The sequence below is a fragment of the Thunnus maccoyii genome, chromosome 12 (assembly GCF_910596095.1).
Source record: "Thunnus maccoyii chromosome 12, fThuMac1.1, whole genome shotgun sequence".
Taxonomy (NCBI): Eukaryota; Metazoa; Chordata; class Actinopteri; order Scombriformes; family Scombridae; genus Thunnus; species Thunnus maccoyii.
Genome location: NC_056544.1, coordinates 11,397,080 through 11,418,142, shown reverse-complemented (window position 1 = coordinate 11,418,142; position 21,063 = coordinate 11,397,080). Strand labels below are relative to the sequence as shown.

Genomic DNA, 21,063 nt, shown 5'->3' with positions numbered 1-21,063 from the left:
GAATGAATGATTCATTTTCATGCTCTGATTTTGTATGTCTTATTATATGATTGTTATTTATTGTTTTTTGTTTGTCTTTGGTCACATTTAGTATCGTCCAATGATCTTCTTGTTATTTTTGTTTTTTGTTAAATGTTTTGTCTTATTGAAAACGACATAGTACATCTCAAGGGGTTTATTCCTAATAAAGACTTTCCATAATTTGTGGACATACCAGGAATAAACAAACAAAAAACCTCGAGAACAACAAAGTCCTGCAACAAACTTTTTTTTTTAAAGCACAACAAAATGTTACAATAACGGACTCTGCCAACATTTCATACACGTCAACTGTGGACGAGCGCCGAGCAACACGCAGCGAGAATAAACATCAGATTTTAGTGCAATAAGTTAAAGAAAAAACAACAACAAACAAACACGAGAAGAATCGCGTGCTGAAACTTTAAAAGTAGGACACAAGTCAGCAGCATGGAGCTGTGTGCGCACAGCACACTTGCAGCAGCGCTTCCACCATTTTCCAGTACAGTGGCTGCCTTGCTGTACTGGAAATGTGCAATAACTTGGAAAAACTCACCCGAGGATATTTCTTGACTCCTCTCACTTTTGACTGCGGCGCTTTCAACACTTCCAAGTTAGCAGACAAGACTCCGTGCGGTGTTTTTTATCTGCGGACGACAGCTTCTCAAATGTGCGGCAAACTTGTAGAAAACCCTTCCGTTCAACTTCTTGCTTCGTCTTCTTTCTCTCGCTCTGGCTTTCTTTTCCCGTTCATAACTAACTCCCTGCTCCCCTACACAGCCATTTTCCAGCTCAGCACGGCGCAGAGAAGGAGAGTGCGTGGGAACTAATGTGAAGAGAGCGGAAAGAGACGAAGCTGGCCGGAAAAACCCGAACGCTTAGAGAGGATGAGGAGGGAGAGGAGGAGGAGGAGGAGGAGGAGAAGGAGGGGGTCACCGAATGGCCTCGGCTCATAATAGAAATTTGAACCGTACAATCTTAAGCTGTAAGGCTTTTTCCCCCCGAAAAAACTTTAAGCTCTCTTTTATTACAAAGAATCCTGTTCGTATGGAAAAGGAAACGTGCTCAACCACATGCAATCCGTGTCTAATCCCATGCTGGGTTTCGTGGGGACATCTCCATACCGAGTTCAAGTCCACATCTCTCTTTTCTCAACCTACATTTCAAGCTTTGTGACTGGTTTAGCTTGAATAGTGTCGTGGATAAACCAGTGTTTCATCAGTGCAGTTTTGTCAGTCTAATTACATATGTATACATATGTATTATCATTACACAGTCTGATCAATATTGTTGTATTGATTTGTGTTGGTTGGTGTACAAACTGCTATAGTTGTTTCTACACTGAAGAAAGATTATTACACTATCAGATAATCAATATCTGATCTAAATGTGCTACTAAACTGCAAATATTCCTGTTACACGGACAGATGACAAACACCCACACGTTGTAGTCCTGGACTTTGTAGTCCTTTTGCAATTCATTTATTTCAAGCACTGTTAAGACAATAGAAAAACAGACAATGTCACACCAGTCTGCACCAGATACCCACATGGTAGGAATTTCACAAAGGCCAGTTTGTCATATGGGGGGAGTGAGGAGCAACAACTTTTAACACACAAACACACTCACACAAGTGAGGGAAATATGGAGAATGACAGTTGAGCACCCGTGTAAAGACATGGAGTGTAACACACACACACACACAGGCAAAAATAGAGATGAGGAGTTTTTGTGATGCTTCATTTTGACATGTGATGCCAAACCGCTGGTCTGAACTGCTGCTGACATCTCTTTTTGTTTCTACATCTGAAAAATGAAGTCTTCATTCAAAAAAAGTATGATACAACTTAGGGCACTAGAGATACTATAATGGTTTGGTAGGGGTACAAAAACAGATCCTAAAAACACACCACGGTGTATATTGCATCAGAAATCCAGTGACAATTCCCAACAGACACACACTTCTCCCCAGAGTACAATGAACAAACTTCTAACTTCTAATTTGAACCCCAACAATCTATAACCACTGTTCAAGGCTTAGTATATGCTAAACGTCCATTATAAATTCCCACATTAACAGTCCTCTAAACTCTGCAAAACACAAACATGTGTGCCGTCATAAAACTAAGAACACAAGGGAGATTTTATTCTGTGTAACAATTCATCTGAAATAAAAGGGGAAGCATGTTTGGCTGCTGATCCAAACAGTTCCTGAATGAAAACCATAAAAAAAAATAAAAAAAATCAAATTGGGAACAAAAATACAAATGAAAGGATACATATGTGAAAAACAAATCCCACATGTTTACATCTCCTCACAAAACTCATTCTAAAATTAAAAAAAATCCCCAAATAGGCAAAAAAAAAAGTGGGAATATTATACTGGGATGTGATGCATGCACAATCCTTTGAGGTTGATTGAAACAGGAGATTAACACCCTGCCACTTAAATGGCATTACACATTATTTTGGAGTCCAACTACCCTTACAAGGTCACTTTCAAAAAAACACCACCGACAGCTGTTATAAGGTCCACCATTGTTTATACAATATACATCAACAGCATAGGTTATTAGTACTGCAACAAGACTGTTTCCATATCAAAATATACAAAAAGGAGATCACCTTCTACTCATTCCTTCATCCATTCAGGGCTTCTGGTTGAATTCTGCCGTTCCCTGTCATTCAATTTTTTTCAGAATAATTTAACAAAAACCATGACAAGTCCACACACGTACACATATTTGCACTAAAATGTAAACATTCATTCATAATACACATTTATTAAAAAAAAAAAAAAACAGCCAAGGGAGCCAGTCTGCTTGTTGCATCTACTGTACAGTTGTTAAATCCCAAAGAAAGAGATCGTCCTGAAACATGAGAGTGCTCTAACTGTAACACGGCTACGACGACTTGTGCAAACACTTTCTGCTACGACTACGTTTGTTAGGAGCTGGACGGAGGATCGACTCGATGAGCGGGTAGGTGACAGTATACGGTATTTAGAGGACAGAGACAACAGTCTGGTTTCCAAAGGTGATTACGCTATGATTTAAACCACTGCTGGAGGAGTGTCAGCGCGGACGCACTTTTCTACAGGACAGACAGACAGCGAGTGGCGGTCGAACCGGCATGCGTGAAGCTTCTTATGTACAACTACAGTACCTCTTTGAAATGGTTCATATGGCTAAACCATGCTTTGGCACCAGCACTAGGCTTCCAAGTATTGTGATGTTGGAATATTTGTCCGTTAAAAATTTTATACAGGGCCGTGTTCGGGTAACGATGAGTCCGAATTGTCACCGCCACAATCTTTTCAGAGGCAGCACAGAATATCTTCTGAAATTCTATAATACATTAACACGGGACAAACGCTAAGTTTGTTTCCGAGACCCAGTCTGAGCACGAAACAAAACCCACTTCTAGACAGGCATTGCAGCATTAAAAAAAATGAAATATGGTACGATAACGACTGATGTTACTTCCCCCTTTTCTGCACCTACTGTATAACCACACGTGGCTTTCTGGCAGCTGCGTTCCTGAAATAAGAACTGCTAAAGCATCCGAAGGCATTTTCAGCAACCAAAAACAGGATGAGTGTAAAAAGTCATAAATAAGTTTCTTCATTTAAAACAAAAAAGATATTTACAAAATACATCGGTCACAGGTGCCACAGTGATTTGAGAACCAAGAGAGAAAACAAGCAACTAGGAAGTAAACGTTTTGGCGTTGTCGTTATTCTGTTAACAGTGTAGCAGGATGCATATATTACTGAGAAACATCGATTTGATTTGTTCTTCCGTCTTTACGCAGTTGCTTGTGTTGATTTGGGACTTGGTCACAGTTTTCTGGACACACATGCAAGGCCTTCGAATGCAAGTACAGTGGCAGGTCAGAGACTTCTCTTAACTTCTGAGTCTCCCGCAGGATTATTATCCCAGGCAAAGTGAGAGAACTAAAACCCTTCTTTCTCTCTTGACTTGGCTCTCTGCTGTGCTGTCGTACCCTGTGATCCTCGTCCTTCCGGCTTCAGACTGGATTCCGACTGGGCCGAGTTGATCCAGGATGCCTTGAACGCCTTTGGTTGCGTGATGGGAATGGGGGGACTCGGCGTGGCCTCTCTCTCCTCCAAATCGTCGAAACACACTTCCTGCACTGCCTCCTGTTTCTTGAAGGAGTCCCTCCGCTCCGACAGAGCCAGCTTCCTCATCACCACCACCTCTTTGGAGTGGTGGTTGCCACCGCGGTGTTGTGGTGAGGAGGTGGAGGAGCGGTGGTGCTCGCTGCCTCCGCCAACCAAGTCCTGGTGGCCTCTTTGCCCACCTATGTACAGCCCCTGCCGGCCATGCTCGCCGACACAGACGAACCCGGTGGCGGTCTCCCCCTCCATGTCCTCCAGCCCCTCGCCCTCAGACAGAGGCACCTCCATGGTGTGGCGGCGGGTGCTATAGGCCTTCCTATCTCCATGGTACCCGCCTGTTGACTTGTCTCCAGTCAGTTTCTCTGCTGACTGGACCCTCTTGAGGAGCGGCGAGCGTGGCGGTTCTGCACTGCGGGGACGCACAGAATGGCGGGCGATGGTGGGAGGGGACAGTGTCTTGCCATGGAAACCATGTAGGGACTTGGGGTGACTGGGAAGGCAGGATGGAGAGCACTGAGGAGAGAGGGGCTGAGGAGGTGGGATGCAGGCCAGCGGAGAAGGGGGGATACTGCTGGTGGACTTGCAGCGGCCGGCCTTGGTGTAGCGACCCAAAACATGAAGGGAACTGGGACGGGCCTGAGGTACAGGCGAGTTAGGGGAGCTGGAGCAAGGTGAAGAGCTTGAATCTGTGTGGACAGAAAGAGAAAGACGGAAAACAGTTTAGCATGAATATATTTCCTCCAACCAAGAACACACAAGGAAATCAACTGCATAATTTTTTGGGATGCAAGTGGTACAAAGCATCCTGTCTCACCTCCAGAGTGGTCGGGGGCAGGGGAGCGGCAGGGTGTGGAAGGGCCAGGAGAGAGACTCTGTGTGGGGGAGCCAGAGAGGCTGTCGCTAGATGACTGGTGGAAACCTGAAGAGAAGCTGCGACTGCTCTGCATGGGCGGAGGAGGCGTATGCTTAGACAGCTTCTTCAAGATGCTACGTCGTCTGCTGCAAAAGAAAAAATAAGGTGTCAGATGTCTTGAGTCAAACTTTTGTCCACGCTTATTAGAGAACAAAGACCACTAACTTAGTGAGACAAAATTAAATGATAGAGATGAAACAAAGCCCAAAGAAAAAGACAACTTCTATAAAATAATATCAATTAGATTTTTACTGAAATTTTGATCAGCGCTTCACTACAACATGCATCTCTGTTTTGTGTCATGAATGTCTAACAAGATATCTATGGTCAAGCTACAAGTAGGTGTGATTTTAGTCCAAATGTGGTTCCACCTAAAAAGTAAGAAACTTGGAGAATGGCACTGTATGGCTGTTCCTTAAAGCCACTGGCAATTGAAGTGAAAGTTGTCTGTCTGAAATCCATCACTTGACCTACAGTTAAACAACGTCAGACAGGAATAACACATCAAACAGAAATGCTGCATCCTCCCCTCATGTACCTGTCCTGTCCGTCCTTCCTCTTGCTCTTTTTGCTGCGCCGAGCCATCTTGGCCTTGTAGCTCGCCTTCCTGGCAGGGCCCACCTTGATCGAGGTGTTCTCCAGTGCAGTCGTCTGCAGGGTCACCCTGTTGCCACTCTGTTGAAAACACATCATTGACATTAACACCCATTTTCAAGGCTTTCTCTGTTTCTGATACAGAGTTAAGACAAGAATGACAAAATGTTTTAGAAAAAAAAACTCAGCAGAGCATTTGGCTGCACTGAGGATCATCAAAATAAATGTGTGTACAGAAAAATAATATCATATTTGAATTATCTTTGTACCTTGAGCAGAAGCTCCACCACCTCAGTGTGGACGAGTCCCTGGACAGACTCCCCGTTGACGTGAGTGATGAGGTCACCAGCCCTCAATCCTGCCTCGTGTGCTGGACTGCCCTCCTCAACACACTGTGGATGCAAACACACACACACAACCTCAGATCAAAATTACTGGTCAAGCAACAATCTAATCAGCTGTTACTAAGACCAACAACGTTTCAGCTATGCAATTATTGTAACCAATGTTTTCAGTAACCAAAAAACAGATGCATTTATGCAGCTCCTTAGAGGAGTCAAAATGTATCTGCAGAAACTACAGAGTTGAGATGAACCAGGCTTCAGCACAAACATTTTCTCATACAGGTTGTTAACTGTCTATTTCACTGGCTGTACAGAAGTGGTGGCACCAAAACATTTAAAAGGTTGTCTTTCAGTTTCTCTGAAGCTTGGATACTACCTACAGGAGCTTAAAATTTATAAGAATTCAACATTGTTCTAATATGATGAAAAATGGCCCACATGAGGCCACGTCAAGATTTTTTAAAATAAACAATTTCTAGAATTAAATGTACACGTCTCATCACAAAACTCTAAATCTGTGGAGAAGTTCACACATAATTATCCCCTCAGCACAAGCTCCTCTTTGGGTAAGGACACATACCCAGACCATGTGGTGCACAGTGTAGACGTCAGTGTCTCCCATGTAGACTCTGATAGCTCGCAGCGCAAAGCCAAACCTCTTCCCAGAGCTGTGGATGACCACAGGAGGCCTGAGGCAGCTGACGCTAACAGAGAGGTCCCGGCTGGGGGACGAGTCTCTGGACGAGGGGTTGGACGACAGGGACAAAGATGATTTGGGGCTGGTAGGAGGACATGCCGAGTCGTCTGGATGGGGAGAAGAATATGATCAGCAAGGTGAGTAGAGATGAGTAGAGACTTTATGGATAATATGTAACTCTGACTGCTACTTTTTTTTTTTTTTTTTTTTTTTTTTTACATTTTGTGCCATTCATAAGTTATTTGACAAAACAGCTTCTACAAAAATACCAAAATGATAATATCTTTTAAATGGAGGTTAATTTTCTATGTATGATTCTCAGTTGAATCAGTAAAAAGAGAAAACATCATGAGCAAAGAGCTCAAGCAACATTATTGTTATCTTGACAACAGTAAGGTATGGATTTATGGTTTGTGTTTGGGCTGTAGAGGGCACTGTAAACACATGAATAGTCTTAGCAAACAGAAAGAGATTATAGTCGTCTTACTAAAAGATTATGTTAAAAAATATGCTTATGACGATGTATTCATCCCAGATTCAATGGAATGGGTGTACTTACTTATCTTCTTTTATTATTTCATTCTTTTATTTACAATATTTGTCTCACCCTCCTTTTTACATTTTGTAGACATTATTACTATTATCTGTGTACCTGGGGTAATAATGAGGGACAGGCCAGAGACTGAGGCAGACTTGGGGACTTTGCCAGCTGGCGATCTGGGTTTCTCTGGGGTCTCCAGCTGGTGGGCGATGCGTCGGGACGCCCCTCTCCGGAATGACGGCCTGGTGCCTGTGCTGTTGCTCCGGAGACGAATGCGCCGCAGGTTGGAGACCATCCCATCTAGGATCAGGAAGCAAGGAGTGAGACCACTGGCCTTTCACGAATGCAAGATAACAAAAGGAGAGAATGCAAAGAGGTCCGTGTTTGTCAGTCTCACCTTCCTCCTCGGCAGAAATGGCAAAGCGAGGCATGACGTCGAGGCTCTGGGTGCTGTTCATCACCAGCGGGCTGGCGCTGCGCTCTGACTGGGAGGAACTGGATGAAGCACGGGGTCGCAGACTGCAAGGTAATACACAGGACATGATAAATACACAAGAAGAGTCTCTTTTCAAATTTGGGTGATCAGTGAAAACAGCAACTATGGTGAAAAAAACCAACAGGAGACAAAATTCAAAGATTTACCCAAATTTCTCAGTTTGTATTTCATTTCCATATGTGCGAGTAAATGAGCTCTGGTATGACGTGTCTTGCTCCGTAGAGAATAGATTACATTCATTTTGTGGAAAAACATGAGCTTGTGGTCATGAATCATCACATGGAAATACTGATTTTATCACAACTTCTAGGTAAAAGTCAAGTCAGCTATTCCTGACTTCACAGTTAATTTTATTCAGGGTAACAGGGGGAACTGGAGCATTTCCCAGAATGCACTGAATGGAAGGACACCTATGAGCAACTTAAATGTGTCCACCTGATCAGTCTGCATGTCTTTGCACTGTGGAAGAATGCCAGAGCATACTGAGGAAACACACACATATGAACACACACACCCAAGTCACATTTTTCATAAAATCTATCACTAACAAGGCTTTTAATGTTCTCCTTTCATACACCAAGGATGTAACTTTTTTCTCTCTCTGGCCTTTCACCTTCCCCTGTGTCCATCTGCTCTTTTGTCTCCACTAGCCAAGTGTTTGTGTCCATCGCTGGGGGAAAGGATTCCTCTGCCCTCCCATCGCTCTTCCTTCTCCTCGCTGTGGCTTCGCTCTGATGACGACAAGCTCTGGTTGGACGGCGTGGAGGTGGACAGGTGTTCTGTGCTGCTGTACACCTACAGTTGAAGAGGAAAGTGAGTATTTGGTTTCTTTTTATCATATATAGATGTGTTTTACTAAGAATTCACCAGGCTGTATCTACGTATAACTTTAAGTTACAGTATATATGTCTTTCAAATCTAAAATACCATTCATGACCAACGATGGAGGTTGTGTGAAGTGAGCAGAATCAGAACAAGTACCTTGCTGAAGCGATGGGCCACAGAGGAAAACTGTCGGAGCTCCAGAGAAGATTCATCATCGTTGGTTTCATCATCATCATCTGAGCCCATGTGACAGTAGCGCTCTGATCGGGCTGTAGGGAACACAGCGACAGCCATGATGCATTAAAAAATGAAAAACTGGTGACATAGTTTTTTTTACCCCAATAAAAATAACCACCAAATTAGTTTTCTGCCCCACAAACAAACATCAAAATCCTGACATCCGACTCTCACTGGAGTGTGTCCTCCTGTGGTTCTAACAGAGGTGTGTCTAGTTTTGTCTGTGAGTGTGCGGATGGATTTATATTTGCATTGTAGTTAGATGAGTTCCTACTACCTCACAAATGGCTTTGTATGTGTATCAGTCAGTAAATCCACCTACTGTCAAAATAACTGGTGTCCTCCTCCGTCTCTAGTTGAGGTATGAATTCAGCTTTCTGCCTCAGGAGGCCATTCCAGTCCAGACCCAGGAAGAACATGTGCATCTTCACCTCAGTGGTTCCACCTGGAGAAAAACAAACATACATGGGTTTGTATATCTGCCCATCTAGGGCCTGGTGTACAACTACTCCTATGCCAATTTGAGAACTAATATATTCCATTGTTGGAAGAACATCCATACTCTTCTCTCGTCAGTCATCGTGACCTCTATCTGGTTTAAAATAGCCCTTCCATGCTCAAAATGTTGCCATTATAATACTGTCATGATCACAACTTCAAAGTCAACATAAAAATGCACATTGGTTGCTCAATTTCAGTCAAAGGGGAACACAAAACAGGATGTAGTCAGGTGACAGGTCTACCGTATGTACGTATAGGCGAATAGGCCAAATAAAGCCTCAAAAATGGCTCACACTGCCAGCATTTCTACACATCCAAATTGTACTGACTGTTCCCCTCTAGTGAGACGTGTCTCAGCTGGCCACAAAACTGAAAGGGTAAAGGTGACAAGAAAATCGGTGTGTGCCTATTCTTGTCCGACCTGGGACACAGCATGCATCGATACACTCATCCATCATCAGTCACTGTGGGACCAACCTGTTCCCAGACGCTCCAGAGGGCTCTGTCTCAGCAGTCTGGTGATAAGGTCCTGGGCATCAGCAGGCAGAGCATCCTCCCCATCTGGCCAGATGATGTCATCTAGACAAAGAAGCACATATAAATGACCCAATGAAGGGAATCAAATGTATTTAAAGGTGACTGACATGATTGAACAGAAACAATGAATAAACTTAAGGTGGCGACTCAAAACCCAAAACTAAAAGATATTAAAAAAAGATTAAATGGAAGTTGTATGTGTAGATAAATTACAATAATGCATTAAAGTAAAGCAAATCCAGAAATCCTTCTCCCCGGCAACGCCCTCCAGCTCCTCCTGGGGGATCCCAAGGCGTTCCCAGGCCAGGGTTCCCCCAGGAGGAGCTGGAGGGTGTTGCCAGGAAGAAGGATATCTGGCTTTCCTTATTCAGTCTGATGCCACCACGATTTGGTCCTGGATAAGTGGTGGAAAACGGATGGATGAATGGATGGATTAAAGTAAAGGATCTCTTACCGTTGACCACCTGACCAAACAGCTGTTCTGGTGTGTCTCCAAAGAAAGGAACACAGCCCACTAGAAACTCATAAAGGATGATGCCCATGGCCCACCAGTCCACAGGCTTCCCATAACCCTGCCTCAGGATCACCTCTGGAGCAATGTACTCCGGAGTACCACACACCTGCAGAGGAGGATGAGAGAACACTGATGTCAGCTGAAGTCACAAACAGACGAGATGAAGAGAAGATGAGATGTGAGACAAACCTGTTTGTCGATGAACTCTCTGGTATCTTTCTCAATGTGACCTTCATACAAGTTGGTGGTCATGTTCATAAGGCCAATCTTGGACAGCCCAAAGTCTGTCAGCTTAATGTGTCCCATGGAGGTGATTAACAAACTACAAAAGGAACGAAACGCAGAAATGTTTCATATTACATCAAACGCTAACCCAAAAACATAAAATCTCAGATTGAGCTAAAAATATCAAAGACTGAACATTTCAAACGATTCTGCTCGAACTTCAAAAAGATTGCAAGTTTTTCAAAGATGATGGCAAGTCTATAAATGATGAAAGCTTTAAAGTAATTAGGTGCTGCTTGAAAGCAGAGATAAGAAAAGTGAAAAATGTGCAATATGTGGGAATATTCTCATTATGCAACTGGCTGAAGACTCACTTGTCTGGTTTGAGGTCTCTGTGTACAATGCCGTAGTTGTGAAGGTACTCTAAAGCCAGGACCGTCTCTGCAAAATACATCCGGGCCATGTCCACAGGCAGAGGACCGATGTTCTTCAACAGGTTGGCACAATCTCCACCTTTAAGTATAAAGGAATCAGGTCAGATTCTTTATTTGGCTTTCTTAGTTGGTGTGAGACTGTGAGACGGAGAGCGTGCAGTGGACAGGCTTCTGAAGACTGAAATAGAAAATTATAAGTGTGCTTCATAAAGCAGAATGGACACACAGACCTAAATGCGTGTCCATGTACAGTCCAAACCAATCTTACCTTCCACATACTCCATGACCATGCAGAGGTGCCTCCGTGTCTCAAAAGAACAGAACATAGAAACCACAAATGGGTTTTCAGCAAAGGTGAGGATGTCTCGCTCCACAAACACCTGCTGGATCTGGTTTCTTAAAATCAGGTTCTGCCGGTTTATCTTCTTCATGGCAAAGCGTTGACGGGTTTCCTTGTGGCGCACGAGAAACACAGCCCTGCATGGCAGTAAAGAGGGGGTGAAGGGGGAAAAAAAAAGTAGAGAAAGAGAGAAAATTACAGGTCAGACAGGAATAGGAGAGAGAAAACAGAAAGAAAAATAAGGCAGGAGAAGGGAGGAGGAAACATTAGCATCACTACTGATCATCAGCTCAGACATGAAATGAAATTGACTGGACAAATTTGCGGTGCAAAAGACAAAAATACAACAACAGCACATCCTCATTTTAGTTTCTTTTCCGCTTTTATTGGGCTTTCTGCAGTGTCCGCAAGAAACTGAGTCAGTCAAACACAAACAAAGAAGTCTGTCTTACTCACCCATAGGCGCCATTACTAATGAGCTTGATAGTCTCAAAGTCACTCTCCAGTGGTTTCCTACGCGGAGGGGTACAGGCTGCTCGGCTCTGAATCATACACATAAACACAGGCCAAAAAGAGAGAAGGAGAATAACAGGAACTTAGTTGCTTCTGAAAGGCATTAATTTGTGCACTTTATAACTTTATTATGATAATATGAAGTATTTTTGTCTCTCTGTATAAACAACAGCTCCATGTAACCTTTATACTGTATCTAACCAGACAACCCCTTCAGTTGTGTTGCACACAGTGTTGTTTAGCTCAACACCATGACCAAATGCGACTGCCTTCAACAGTCTTACACCTACTACTGATAATTCTGTCACATTCAAGGTGGCGAGCCAACATTCATACCTACTTCTAGCAGTGATTGGCCAGCTGGCCGGAGGTGTGAAAGGAGTCAGGGTTTGAACTTCTCTCTCTAGCTCTCCTTTTTCATTCATGACAAAAACTATTTATGTCACTTTTCATGTGAACAGCTGAGTGCAACACTATGACTGCCTTCCAGGCGACACTTTCTTAAAATATGCACCGTTATCCCCGTATTTAAACGATATCAAGTCTCCCCCACCCCCCTCCCCTCGGCTTTTCACTCCCCCCTTGAGTGAAGCCGTTCTGAACGACTATTAACACATTTGATTTAATTAAAAAAAACGGCTCTGAGCGACCATAAATCGACCTTCAGAGTCACACTACAATTCGTTTTATCTACTTCGTTCAAGCTTCTACCTGTATAAGTGTTGCCTCTCCAGTGTCATCAGACTCTCTGCTGGCCGCCCTGTGACTTGGGCTTGTTTGTTCCAGATGGACCATCTCTGTAACAGCAGCAGACACACCAGATCAAATTCAATTCAGCTTAAATGAACACCAGCGAGGACAATTAGTGCTTATATCAACTGCCTGACTGTCTAATGATGCTCAATAAAACTAATTCAAAATAACATTTTGTTATGTCATTAATTTAGAGGGTTTCAGTTCAGTTTAGTGATTAAGGGTTTCAAATTCAGTATTAATACTACTCTACTGCAAGATATTATGTAAAACTGCTGATATGCAGTCCTGCCATCATCAGTGATCTTTTCTTATCATCATTCTTATATTACCAAAGACAAAGGTTTGCCTGCAGTAAAGGCAAAAAATGCCAAAAAAGAACATTTATACAAGATTTTGTTTAGGTAAAATAATGAAAATACATTTAATTCAAGGGAATATACAGAATTAAATGTATTTTTATGTTAAATATCTTTTACATGATATTTTCGATACATGAATAAAGTAATTATTGTAACAGCTCAATAGAGATAATACTGTAGTACAAACATACACCTGAAATTGTATAAAATGATAAAAATATAAATGAGGAATCAATGCAGCACCTTCAAGGGGATCCCTGGTGAGGCCGAGCTGGCTGATGATGTATCTAGGAATATCAGTCTTGATGCCCTGGCCCACCTTGGCATGACCCTCTGCAGCCTCCAAACGCTGGTAAAACTCTTCTGGATCAAACTCCTGGAGGAAAGAAAGAAAGAAAGAAAGGACTTGTTGTGGTTTCATTGGATTTTACACATTATTTATTTGGCTTTGACTTTTGAAGCAAAAAACAAATAAAAAAGTGTTGCAAGAGAAATACTTTGATAGAAAAGCTACAAACTCCATGCCAGGAAAGAGACAGGAAACACATATTGCAACATCTGGAACAATGTTTTTCCTGTGAAATTTAATAAAACTAACAAAATTACATGCACCGTGCAGTATGAATGTTACTGTAATTGCAACAGACATACAGTTCTCATGAAAGAGTTAGAACGTGTCAGAATGTGACGAATATCTGGGCTAATTTCAAGACTTGCTACACGCTTACCGGCAATTTTGAAGAACTCGTGAACTTGTGTGACTGCAATTTAAAACATAATCCTGTCCAGCAAGGTAAACCTGCTGATGGCTTCTCACAACAGCCGACTGTGTTATTACTGCAGAAACTATAATTACTACAGCGTGACATCTGCATTTCAAAGGATTGATATTTTGTTCAAGGCTCTGAGCTGGCGAGCATCACGTTGATATCATGTCACTCTTGAAGCTATGATCACTACTGCGACTGCCAGTGAGTCTTACCAGACACTCCAGGAGCCTGGCAGGCCTGGAGATGATGATGAGAATCTTCTTCACCAGTTTGATGATGACGGTCACCTCCTCGCTCTCTGATCGCTCATACGCCTGATCAGGGAAGGACAAAGGATGACGGATTATTATTGTGACGTAATCTAATTGGCACAAGCCATGAGGCAGCGCAGCTCTTCCACAGAGGCTGTCTGAACTTTGCTCTGGCACATATTTTTAGCATCCATTTCATCTTCTTACATTATCTGCTGGTGATTTAAGGGATCGTGGCAGGTATTTCAACATCTTGCATCAATTGCGGTGAAGCAGTAACTTATTTCTGTGTTCTGCCGTCAGTTTTATGAATAATAGAAAAGATTTCCAAATGTGCTTTTATTAACGTTCATTGTCTCTTTATCTTAGTCCAACATTGCCTTGCCTTGATCAAACAGCGGGTTCAGAGACTGTATTTCAGAGGTGGTGAAAGAGTGATGTTTAACAGAGTTCAAGTTAGTCAGCTGGTTAAAGGCTCCTTCTCTTACCCTTTCCAACCTGTAACAAAATGTGTAGTAAAAGGTGTCATCTTCCAACAGCTGTTGGAAAAAACGGCAGCACTCACGATAAAGCTGCTCAAGCCGGTAAAGATTTTTCCTAAAAGTCCTTCAAGCACACTGAACCAGTGTGCAGGACAATGTTTTTGGGATATCCTAATATTGCTCATATTGTTAATTTTAAAGCATCACCCATGACAAAGCAACAACAGGACTACTGCATGAAACAGAAGCCATAATTCCAGAGAAGTATGAGCTAGCACAAGGAAAAATCTGACAAATCTGATGTGTGACAGAAGGAACCGTTTACCTAAAATAAAGTCTTTCTAGGCTGGAAAATCATTTTTGTGGCCAAGATGAAAAAATACTTACAGAAATGTGGTTTTAGTGGAAATTATAGACACAATAATGGCTATCCCTGTTGTACTGTAGCATAAACTAAGCTACTAGGAGACTGGATGAACACAAGAAAGCACTGCATGAACTATGCTATCTGTGGCAACATTATAAATGAACTCGATGTTAAATTACCCAACTTTCTGAGTAAAAAAAAAAAGAAGTCATTCGGGGTCTGCAGCAGAAGCTGTAATCTATTTAGCAGAAGGCAGCATTTGCTGTGGCAAAAATGGTACTGGAAAGGTTATGTAATAAATCATTACATAATCAAACACTTGACCACTTCCCAAATCTATGTAATAATGTAAAATGACAACACCATTACTGGCCAGTGAACTGGAATCAGCACCGAATGAGAACCAATCAAACAGGCAATTCCAATTCAATGTTCTCAGTAGAGCTACAGTATAACATGCAATGTCCCAGAGGGCAATCTGAGCTACCAACCATCAGAAATCTACTGGCTGTGCCTTAGAAGGAAAAAAAAACACTGGCTGAGCTGTTGAATGGCTGCATAACGAACAAAAAAGAGAACACAATTATATGTGTGCTTTCTTAGAATCAGATGGAAAAAACATTTCTTGAAGGTGGGAAACACCCACCTCATGCAGCAGCTTCTCCAGTTTCTCCTGCAGCTCCACAAAGTACCTGGAGGTGACCAAGGCTTTCTGGGACTTGTCCAGACAGTCTCTGGCGAGCTCCACCAGCTGGTGCTGAATGAATCCTAGCACACCATCAGCCAGGGGCAGAGCAGTGCCTGGGGAACACTCTGCAATGATGTCCAGCAGCCGACCCTCCATCTGGGCTGTCGCCTGGGAACCAACCAAGATGGAAGACTTCATTTATAACCCTGACAGCGGTGCTGTGTTAAGAATTTCTTTAAACTTGACTCCAGATTTTGACTTTGCCAGGAGCATTAAAATCTGCTGTCCTGGTTTCCATGATAAATGATTATTTACTAATGATGTTCAGTTAATAGAGCTCAGAGAGAAAAGCAGACAGAAAGAAGTTAAGATGTATTCACTATACCTTGGGAAAGCGTTCTTTGTAGACATGATTCATCATGACAATCTCATTGTCAAATGTTCCACACGTCCTTCCAGGGCTGGATGAGAAACAGGGAAAAGAAAAATGTTGGAACAGATATGAAATACAATCTGAGAAATATCATATGGTATTTTTTCAGAGATAAAATTAAACATTTACAGATGCCAAACTCAAATAATAATAAAAAAAAAACAATAAAAGTGATTTGACAACTGATGGAAGAGAGGCTTACATTACAGAAGCGTGTTTAGTTAACTCCCTTCCTTCTAAATCAACAGACAGTTTTTCAACAAACCAGCCAATAAACAATGTCAATCACAACTGTTTTATTCAAGCTACAAAAAAAATCTATGAATTATAAATCTTGCTTGTAAGAATTCATAGTAAATGCTTAACTGAAAGCGTTTACTGCTACCCCGGGTCATAAACACAGCGTGTTTGAAAACGACCTTAACGTGATTCAGATCAGTTTCTTATCTGCAGCATTCGTGACCACATCTGTTGTCTGCAAATGGATTCAGTTACAAGAGGGCACCTTTTAAACTGTCCATACATGTTACAAATCAATGTACTGTCATCAACAATACTAAAAATAGCAACCCCGGGTGCCCCTATACATCACATACTACAAATAACAATATCAACATGTGACATGCACTCTACTATTTCTGGATAACCACAACAGTTGTACATGCAGTGTGGTTTAATGTGAGGGCAACCTCAACGGTTAACCTCTTAGGAACTATTTGAGGGCAATAAGAAATGCTTCACACACCCCCTGGAGCTATTTTAGAGCAACATTGACACTTGTCAGTCATCTATTTCAATTGGAAATACATGGGAGTAATATAGATGTGTTTTTAAATAGCACTGCAAAATTCTGTCACATTAATTTAATAAGTTACGTAACTCAACAGTCTAGCTGAGCAAACCTCTAGTGATGTTTTCTTTTTAATGTAGACGGGTGACAAATTAAAGGAAAAGCCAAAAAAAAAAAAGTATCTTAGTAAGGTGTTGAGCCACCACGTGTTGCCAGAACAGCTTCAACGTGCCTTGGCATTGATTCCACAAGTCTCTGAACTCTGCTGGAGGGATTATTTGATGATGGTGGTGGAGATCGCTGTCTAACACGTCAGTCCAAAATCTCCCATGGGTGTGCAATGGGGTTGAGATCTGGTGACTGCGCAGGCCATAGCACATGATTCACATCACTTTCATATTCTTCAAACTTTTCATTGACCCCTTGTGCCCTATGAATTGGGGCATTGTCATGCTGGAAGAGACCACTCCCATCAGGATAGAAATGTTTCATCATAGGATAAAGATGATGACTCAGAACAACTTTGTATTGATCTGCAGTGACTCTTCCCTCTAAGGGGACAAGTGGACCCAAACCATGCCAGCAAAATGCCCCCCACAGCATAACAGAGCCACCAGATCCCCTCACTGTAGGGGTCAAACATTCAGGCCTGTACCGTTCTCTTGGTGAACGCCACACATGCACTCGTCCACATGTCGAGAATATAGTGAAGGATGAGTTACATCACTTTTTGCCACATCTCCTTCTAGACCATTGCTTATGGTTTTTGCACCACTGAACTCTCAGATGCATTCATCTTTGTAATGAGGGGTTTTTGCATTGCAACCCTACTATAATATTCCACTCTATGTAATTGTCGACGGACTGTTCTTGCTGACACAGTCTGATCATGTCCTGCATTGACATTCTCAGTCACCTGAGGAAGAGTTGCTCTTCTGTTTTTCCTTACATATCGCACTAATGCATGAGCATCACAGTCATCAAATGCGCACTCTCAACCACAATTTCCAACTCTATTTACTGATGTCTTTCCCATAGATCTGCAGATATCATTTTAGTCACTGTTCCTATTGAAACACCAGCCAGTTGAGCAGTCTTTGTAACTGAAGCTCCTGCCATTCGTGCCTCAACACTGAACCCTTTTTCAAAGTCACCTTTTCCTCTTGCCATCTTGATACAAAGTCAGGATCAACTGGACCCACTCAGCATTTTTATACAGTTTCTCCGCTCCTTTATTCAGGTTTTTCCTTTAATTTGTCACACGTCTGTAGTTGTTAGAGGGTTTGTGGAATCTCATGTTAAATCAGTAAACAGCTGATCAGTCAGCAGTTAAATTTACAAACCATACAAAAGACTATGTGTAAAATCTCATCTTCTTTGTAGCACATAACACTAGCAAGCCTACATCATAGTAAATGTAACCATTTGGAACATTTTCAACTTTAAATTTGAAACATTAAGTACTAAAATGTTTAGATCCATAAATGATTATGAACTTCTTGTCCACAAGCCTTGACTGTGATCTGTCCCCTTTAAGTGATCACTTCTGCAAACCTAGAACACTTAACACGCATCTAGAGGCTTTTCTGCCAACCACAGGAAGGCCTGTATGTATATGTAGCACATGCAGGGACACGTCACAGAGAGAACAACTACATCAAAACACTGCCAACACCCTTCACAGCCCAATCCTCCAGCAATCTCAAAACTTTCCGCTGCTAGAACTATTTAGAAGGCTTGTTTAAGTTTTCATGAGAACAGCAATGCTAAATGATGAAGAAATAATATAGTGTAATCCAGGGGATCACTAGTAACCAGTAAAGAGGCTTTCATCCGGAACCACATAAAATAATTATCAAACAACAGTCAAATCCTTCCAGCCAGTATTTCATTATTTATCATTATAAATGAAAGACGTTATAGAACATCAGGCCTACTTTTGTTGATTTGAAGCTGAACAACAATCTTACCAAATGTAAAATTGTTTGTTTGCATTTCTGATTACAGCTCTGCTACTGTGTAGCACATTGATGCTAACTGTAGATTTTTTTATTGCTGTAATACTAGTAATTGTTCATTTTCTGTCATTTAATAATTTTATATAGATATTTAGTTTCTAATGGGTTCTGTTTAGGTAAGCAGCTGTGCAATAGAGAGAAAGTGTACAGGAGCCTGTCACTTTTGCTCATTGCACGCCTTAAGCTCCTGTATGTGGTTAGGTTTATATGAGCTCCACACTTAGCATCTTCAATTAGTGCAGCAGAATTTTCCAAGAACAGTGTAGCATTAAATTGCAGTTTTAGTTAGACATACCCCTTAGCTGGGCCAAAAAAAGACATGTAAATGTTAGCTAAAAAGTCTACTGGGAGAGAAGGAAGAATTAAACAACTAAAAATACAAATAGCAGTCATGTCTATTTTCTCCTCTTTTATTCATACTAATGGCTCTGATGGTCAGCAGATTAGAGATTCAGTTACCTACTGAATTAAAGACTTAGATGAGTTGTTTAAACTTGGAAGGTTAGCTTGGCTAACTAGCTAACACAACCAAGCTAACACAAGTAGGATTTGGCTGCAGTTTAGCACTAGCGTGAGGTTCAAATTTTAATTTTACCAGTTGTTCCATTACTATTGTTATTGTGTGAAATATAGTGTCCATAAACATCACACTTTAAAAAAAAAAGAAAGAAAAAAACATTTTGCATGCATCCTGACATCTTTGAGTATTTCCTTTTTGCAACTTTTTCAGTATGAATATGCTACATACTGCATTATGTGAAGCACCTTGAATTACCCTTGTGGTTTAATCGTGCTATATGAATAAACTTGCCTTGCCTTATATTACAAAAACAGTTACAGTTAGGATGTTGTATGGGAAACAGTTTTGTTTCAGAAAGTAATATTAGTAATGTCAGCAGTGGGCTTCAGTCAGTGCCAGGTTTCATGAGGGAAGGACAGATCACAGGCTCAGCAGTATTATATATAGAAAATCGAGCATATAGAACCTACTTGACCACATCTTGGCAGGTACCAGTACATTCTCCACGCTGCATTTATGACTCCACTATGCTCTACCTGCCTGTAAAAGTAATTGCTTTTCCAAGTCCTTTATCTCCTCTGCTATCTGTCTACTCAGTTCTTCGAAGGTCTTTTTATCCTTTTGTACTGCTTCATGTCTTTGTGTGTATTTTTAGATATTTCAGATTATTAACGTTATTCATTAGTGCATTTATTGACAATTCCACACATAATTTTAAAATTACAGCTTTTTATTGTTTTAGCTTTCTTCACCCATTTATTATGTGTGTATGTGTTGACCTTGGTGACGAGCTGCATACGCTTGCCTTTGCAGGGTTAATAAAAAGTTGTATTGAAATGAACTGATAACAGCCAGGAAACGTCTGATTATTTGGTTCCCTACTTATGAGATTATCTCCCCCCCTGTGCAATGCTGCATTACAGAAATGTTTGTGGTTACTGTATGATTCAAAAGGATACCTGAGACTGCGTGAGCGGAGCCTGACAGGGGGCGAGGGATGTGATCCTTCTTCGTCTGCCACGCTCTCTGTGCTCCGGAAATGTTTGAACAGGAAATGGAGATCATCTTGCGTGGGCTTTAAGGGCAACTGGTGCAATAACTCCTGGGAAGAAGAGGACTGGGAAAGAAAAGTAAAGAGGGGATAAAGAGAAAGGGGGCATGTGCAGAGAGAAGTAGAAAGCGGGAAAAGATATTTTACAGATGTCAGTGTACTGGAATAAAACTGTAAATATGTAAAAACAATAAATTCACGAAGCCTCAATTTCCTACTTTTGTCTTCTTTTATTTGCACATTTGTATAAATGTCAGGTTTTGCTTCCACAGCTTTGATGATATAACATCCTGTGTTAAAAGGCTTCCTCTGATAAGAGACTCGCACCACTGCTCTTTCAGATTCACTCATTATCCTGTTAATACTCAGGGCCTTAAAAGCTTTCATGTTCCACTAGAGATCTGAATTAGATTTAACACTTGACAAGGACATGCTGAGGAAAGCAGCAATAAAGCCAAACATCATAAATCCCAGTTTTTAAAAAAAATGAGTCTGTGAGCTTTAGTGTTCTGCTCTCCTGAAGCAGGATTTTTGTCTTTCCTGCTGCAGCATGCCCTGAGGCAGGCAGCACGGCTGTTGTGCTGGCCATGCATGCATTCATTTTTTCTTTCCAGGCCAAAATGTGTGACACACAGCCTGGAATTTATGAGAACTCCCATCTGGCTGGTATCTTGTGTTTCACTGGAGGAAGAGCAAAGGGAAGAGTG

General features: G+C 41.7%; 2 protein-coding genes across 3 annotated transcripts in view; both read right to left on the bottom strand.

The window, feature by feature from the left end:
• Positions 1–909, bottom strand: part of pik3r2 (phosphoinositide-3-kinase, regulatory subunit 2 (beta)) — a 29,922-nt gene extending 29,013 nt beyond the window's left edge. The window contains exon 1 of the mRNA XM_042429652.1: positions 575–909. The gene's annotated coding sequence lies outside the window, so the exon portion shown is untranslated. The remainder of the gene's footprint in view (positions 1–574) is intronic.
• A 554-nt stretch (positions 910–1,463) lies between these two features.
• The window catches only part of mast3a (microtubule associated serine/threonine kinase 3a), a 28,758-nt gene continuing 9,158 nt past the window's right edge, over positions 1,464–21,063 (bottom strand). For both annotated transcript variants that reach the window (XM_042428619.1, XM_042428620.1), the window contains 22 exons: positions 20,265–20,422; positions 15,930–16,005; positions 15,503–15,712; positions 13,969–14,070; positions 13,230–13,362; positions 12,583–12,668; positions 11,815–11,900; positions 11,287–11,495; positions 10,959–11,097; positions 10,549–10,681; positions 10,300–10,465; positions 9,786–9,887; positions 9,130–9,252; positions 8,727–8,839; positions 8,359–8,540; positions 7,647–7,768; positions 7,361–7,549; positions 6,592–6,815; positions 5,937–6,059; positions 5,612–5,748; positions 4,975–5,159; positions 1,464–4,846 (listed from right to left, as the gene is read on the bottom strand). In XM_042428619.1, the coding sequence (XP_042284553.1) occupies positions 3,975–4,846; positions 4,975–5,159; positions 5,612–5,748; positions 5,937–6,059; positions 6,592–6,815; positions 7,361–7,549; positions 7,647–7,768; positions 8,359–8,540; positions 8,727–8,839; positions 9,130–9,252; positions 9,786–9,887; positions 10,300–10,465; positions 10,549–10,681; positions 10,959–11,097; positions 11,287–11,495; positions 11,815–11,900; positions 12,583–12,668; positions 13,230–13,362; positions 13,969–14,070; positions 15,503–15,712; positions 15,930–16,005; positions 20,265–20,422 (3,870 nt within the window). In that variant the 3' untranslated portion in view covers positions 1,464–3,974. The remainder of the gene's footprint in view (positions 4,847–4,974; positions 5,160–5,611; positions 5,749–5,936; positions 6,060–6,591; positions 6,816–7,360; positions 7,550–7,646; positions 7,769–8,358; positions 8,541–8,726; positions 8,840–9,129; positions 9,253–9,785; positions 9,888–10,299; positions 10,466–10,548; positions 10,682–10,958; positions 11,098–11,286; positions 11,496–11,814; positions 11,901–12,582; positions 12,669–13,229; positions 13,363–13,968; positions 14,071–15,502; positions 15,713–15,929; positions 16,006–20,264; positions 20,423–21,063) is intronic.